General features: G+C 34.6%; 1 protein-coding gene across 1 annotated transcript; it reads right to left on the minus strand.

Annotated features, from left to right (window-relative positions):
• Positions 1-2,623: 2,623 nt before the first annotated feature.
• On the minus strand, positions 2,624-3,045 carry LOC113471100 (zinc finger protein 64 homolog, isoforms 3 and 4-like; the record flags this gene model as incomplete). The annotated part of the gene is made up of 1 exon (XM_026829983.1): positions 2,624-3,045. A coding segment is annotated over one exon (342 nt), but the record flags the coding sequence as incomplete, so codon positions are not given.
• Between the last annotated feature and the right edge of the window lie 2,955 nt (positions 3,046-6,000).

Genomic DNA, 6,000 nt, shown 5'->3' on the forward strand with positions numbered 1-6,000 from the left:
ACTCAAAAGGAGAGAAGGCTCACAGGGGAGGAGGGGGGCAAGCCATACGTCACATAAAATCAATACGCATCAACGAAAATTATTTTCGACATAGAGGGGGACGAAGGGACAGAACTCTATGTTCAAGAAGAAATATATTTTCGACATTGAAATTGCAAATACACAAAAGAAATGTGAATTTCATATTCATCACTAACACAACAGTTTTTGCTGAAATTTGGATTAAAATTAATTGGGTATTGGTTGGGTTTAAACTTTGTAATACCATCAGCCCATTGGATTGCTTAATCCTATTGGATTAATAATCTCAAAGTATGGCACCAGGCATTTAAAAACCTTTCGATGACCCAGAAAGAAAAATACAACTTTTGTTTACAAATTGATGTATCCAGTTTTTCAAACATAATGAAAAATTTATGACTCATGGAAGCTATTAGGTTATCTAATTAAATATACTACCACACTCTGGATCTTCTGATAGAACAATCAATGGTTTCATGTTCAAGAAGAAATATATTTTCAACATTGAAATTGCAAATACACAAAAGAAATGTGAATTTCATATTCATCACTAACACAACCATTCTGAAATTTGGATTAAAATTAATTGGGTATTGGTTGGGTTTAAACTTTGTAATATCATCAGCCCATTGGATTGCTTAATCCTATTGGATTAATAATCTCAAAGTATGGCACCAGGCATTTAAAAACCTTTTAATGACCCAGAAAGAAAAATACAACTTTTGTTTACAAATTGATGTATCCAGTTTTTCAAACATAATAAAAAATTTATGACTCATGGAAGCTATTAGGTTATCTAATTAAATATACTACCACACTCTGGATCTTCTGATAGAACAATCAATGGTTTCAATCATAGTAAATCTTGGAAAAATCAAGGTTTAGTAGGAAATCATCCCATTGTTTACAAATGGCTTCTGTGAGATGATTTGATGATACATAATATATTATCTGGTCAGAATTCTAAATCCAAAGTCTCAACCACAATTTAAACGATTTCATGAAATCTAGTAATGAGGGTTGATTCTGGGGTTGAAAAAATTGGTTAAATTACAGCAGACAGTTCAAAAAAATTCTAAATCCAAAGTCTCAATCACAATTTAAACGATTTCATGAAATCTAGTAATGAGGGTTGATTCTGGGGTTGAAAAAATTGGTTGAATTACAGCAGACAGTTCAAAATCAGCAAGATACTGGTACTGAATCAGCTCTTCAGTAGAGCTCTACTTGGTAAGGATCCACTATCATGGACAGCTTACACAATGAGGCAAGAGATCCGCAGCACTTCGAAAGGTTAATTTTTCTGAGCAATGGATACAGGTGAACGTATTATCTACAGACAGCTTACACAATGAGGCAAGAGATCCGCAGCACTTCGAAAGGTTAATTTTTCTGAGCAATGGATACAGGTGAACGTATTATCTACAGAAAAGAGTGAAAAATAAAAGATCCATACATTAGTAAGAATTTTAAATACAATGCGAAACAAAAACAACCGTATGAAATTAACGATACCTTTAACGTGTACCTAATCAAAGTTTCTGGGCCATTCCATTTGTGATTTATAGTGCACTAACACAATAAGGTCTTTTACATGATCTCTTTCTGCTTAATCTCAAGTGACTCACATTATCTCACATAATGTGTGATATCATATTCAGATTCGAAGAATATGGGTAGATATTATAATATAAAGGAAATATATTTTTAAAGTTTCATAATACAACATTACATAGGTACATAAAAATGATAAAATAAAAATCGAAACAGCTAAATAAAATAAAGTTTAAAGGAAGAAATTATTAAATCATAAATTTAATTAAAACCTCTGTAGAGAAAACAAACCACCAATTTTACCACGGTTCTGATGTTTTTTTTTTTTAGGTACTTGCATACAGCGATACCTACTTAATGTTTTATTGCTTATTTATATTTATTTACTGTCATCACCATCATCATTACTTTTTACTCAAGCTTAAATTCATTTTTCGCGAGGCTACATTCCATACTGCATCAACTAGCACAAGAGCTTTAAAATACCGAAAGTCAGTCCTATAACCTGTTTCCCTTACTAGCAAAAATTATAATAATAATAATAATAATAATAATAATAATAATAATAATAATAATAATAATCTGTCCTTCTGTCTGTCTGTCTGTAAACAAAATTTGTCGAGAACGGTAAGATCTAGAGACTTGAAATTTGGTATTTAGATGTTAAATTTGACAAGGATGCGACACGAAACTTTTGGTTAAGTACGGTGCAACGGTTGGCGGCAGTTACCGCTTTTTGGCGGTTTTCGGTGTAATTTAAAAATATCTCGAGAACGGTATGAGCTAGAGACTTGAAATTTGGTATGTAGTTCACAAATGTGACAAGGATGCAACTCAAAACGTTTGGTTGAGATAGGTTCTGCGGTTGGCGGTATTTTGACCGCTTTTTGGCGCTTTTCCACCGTTTTTTGCGGTTTTCAGCTATACCAACTAAACGGTTAGAGCTATTGTAAAAGTTAGGGTATAAGAACAAGAACACCTAAAATAAGCATCATTCTCATTCAATAGGATAAGGAAAGTCGTGTGATGTTCACACCAGATTTTTCAGGCCGCCTTTCATATATAAAAAGTAATAAATAAAAATATCTATGTAGTTGTGTGTAGATCGACTTTGAAAGTACGTATACTTTATAACGCCTGATCAAGAACATACGTGATATCATGACTATTCGAGCTCTCCATCAGGTGTTTGATTTTCATATGCCTTCTCAACGGTCCGCTTTGAGTACAATGATAGTCACAGAAGAGACATTTATATGGTTTCTCGCCCGAATGTTTTCTCAGGTGACTCTTCATGCTTTGTGAATAAGTCGTATGGTAAGGGCACGTGTAGCAGACAAATCTGTAATTGTGATCCGGTCTCGATATGTACGTACAGGATTTGGTATGAGACAAAACAATTTCGAAACCGTTCGACACCGAGAGGGAATGTTTACAGTACTGACAGCGAACTTCTGTAAGGCAACACAGTCAAGATAGGTACAGTATTGTTGACCTGTTTTACACTAACTCGATATTTCACGCGATACCAATAATTCAAAGGAATGAAGTATTCTCAAAGGCCAAGATAGAGGTATTGTGCCAAATATCGGGCTCATGATGTCACATGGATTTTTATGAATTCCAGAGTTCATTAACATTAATTCATTTTAGCGATAGGTTGTACAAGACAAGTTCCCTGTACAATTTCCTGAATTCCTGATCCTGTTAATCGTTAAGTAAACTCATGAACCTATCAATACAAACCGCTCGAAAATGACCACCATAGTGAAAATCTTGGCTCATGAAAAGCACAATCACATGTGAAATTAAAATGTTGAATGTTTATTGTAATAATTTAAAACTTCTCTAACCACCCTTTCCTTTCTAATCCCCACCCTTTCTCTCTCTTCTAAGCACGGAAAAGATGAAAATATTCTTCAATGAGTAATAAAAAGGTACCTACCTATCGGAAAATGTACATAGGAAGTATTATGAGAGTAAAACTTGAGTCAGGAGAACGTTTTACCGCGTGTATGTATCACTCTGTCACTATACCTCGCTTTTGATAGGAATTCTGGTCGTTGGGTTGAGAGTTTGTAGTTCAAAAGTACCTATGTACTTCATCAATGACTATTACACAAGCCTATCATTTGACTACAAACTTACTTGAGGTATACACTATACATAGATACTCGTAAGAGATAGTAGTAGAGCAAACAATGTCATAAAACAAGAAAGACGTTCATAAGACAAAACATCGAATACAACACAACGCCATTACAATACTTCCACAATGTAGTTTTAAAGCTACACCCTATACTTGGGTATAAAGCTACGAGAATTTGGTCAACACAAGAGCAGATGAGAAAGGAGAGGGGAGATATCTGAAAAAGGGAAGCAGACAGAGAAACCTAAAGGCAAGGAAAGAACAGGGACACAGGGAGAAGAAGAGGAAGAGGGGAGCGGAAGACAACAGAGGGGAGAGGGAAACCTTTTTTTTCTGTGCATTCATAAAGGGAGAGAGCCATTCTCTCTAGGCTACGCGTTCCAACATTGAGGGGGACTTGGCAAGACTCAAAAGGAGAGAAGGCTCACAGGGGAGGAGGGGGGCAAGCCATACGTCACATAAAATCAATACGCATCAACGAAAATTATTTTCGACATAGAGGGGGACGAAGGGACAGAACTCGGCTTTCTTCCCTAAACGCAAGGGCGAGATGGTACTTTTTATTTCCAACCAAATACAATTCACACGCAGGGGATACTATCCTAACGCTAGGGGAAGAAGAGGGAAGGGTGAAATGTGACCCCCTCTTCTTTGTGTTTCGTGAGTCTCCTATGTTCCTCTCTACCCTCTTCTCCTGGTTAGATAACGTGATTCTAATATTCCATAGGGTTTTAGCCACCCCGGAACAAGTTTTTATTCTAAACCCTGACGCGGCGGGAAGCAGAATAGGTTTTTTACTTTTTATACTCAGCATGTTCCTGTTCTCCCTCGCTTATTTTGTAACCAATTCTTGAATACCTGGCTCTCCCCTTCCCCCTCCTATCTTCCCATTATCCCTCAGCTGTCTGTGTGTTTAGTGAATTTAGGTACATATGTGCAACTGTACCTACCTACCTATTGTATGAAATTATACTCCCTATTCCGCTATACCATTTTTATAACCGAATTTTCTACACCTTTATCCCCTACAAAATTACATCAATGACTATTACACAAGCCTATCATTTGACTACAAACTTACTTGAGGTATACATAGATACTCGTAAGAGATAGTAGTAGAGCAAACAATGTCATAAAACAAGAAAGACGTTCATAAGACAAAACATCGAATACAAATGCGCCCTAGCTTACACATACCTACATAGTTAATCATCTTCACTTAGTGTTTACTTTGTTATGTTTTACTTTTGTTTTAAATTGTTTCCTTGATGAAGAGAGTACTTCTTTTAAATGTTCTTACCTTTAGGGTTCAGCCAAGCCTTTTAACACACTGCAGTCAACAAGCTATGGTGTAACACCTGAAACATAGATAGAAACAAAGTAAAATCATTACTTAATTGATCTATGTTCAAGCTACAAAATTTCCTTTGCAACTTTCCATATCAGGACCCTAATGCTGAATGGTCTTTAAATTCTAACTATTTTCTGATTCCCCTAGCTACCTAATTACCTATGTACCTAGGGCTAATTACTAACCTAACTTGGTAGTGAGAAATAGATAGTATGTACTATGTAAGTACATACTAAGATTACTAAGGAAGTTTTCTACCTATCGAGTGGCCTACCTTTAGGTAGGGAATGGAGGGATGGAAAATTTAAATGTCAAACGTAAAATGTACAAGATGGCTACTTGAGTGGAAGCAAATGATGTACGAATTAAAAATTAATTCAATAATTAAAAGGTTACATAATAAACAATTTGAATTTTAATGGGGATTATTACTTAATTACAAATTTACAATGAACATTCAACAATCATAATGGAATAAAGTTCAAATGTGAAAACAAAACAATGTGGTATTCATTAAAATATCGCACAAAGGGATAAATATTTATTGATTTTCATTTTACTGAAGCAATAATAAAATAAATAACAAGTTTAGTGTACCTATCTCTAATATATCTCCTCAGGTTTACAATGTTTAAGTTGTTTAAAAATCTAAGCCTAAAGAAAACACGATTTTGCAACACAAGAACCTATTTTTAAGTAGGTCCTTAGGTAAGTAAATAATATTCAGAGAATGGTATGAACATGAAATTCGATTCGTATCAAGGAAACAGCACTTTCATTGAGTTATTCTTTGGATTTATTTTGTAGTTAGAACTTCAAATACTTAAAACTTCTTTAGAGGAACAGTAATTATAAGTAGGTACAAGGTTTTGTTATTAGTTGTTATTTACATAGTTATTTGTTTGTCAATAAACTTTAGATTCCT

Source organism: Diaphorina citri, unplaced genomic scaffold, assembly GCF_000475195.1.
Source record: "Diaphorina citri unplaced genomic scaffold, Diaci psyllid genome assembly version 1.1 scaffold2071, whole genome shotgun sequence".
NCBI lineage: Eukaryota > Metazoa > Arthropoda > Insecta > Hemiptera > Psyllidae > Diaphorina > Diaphorina citri.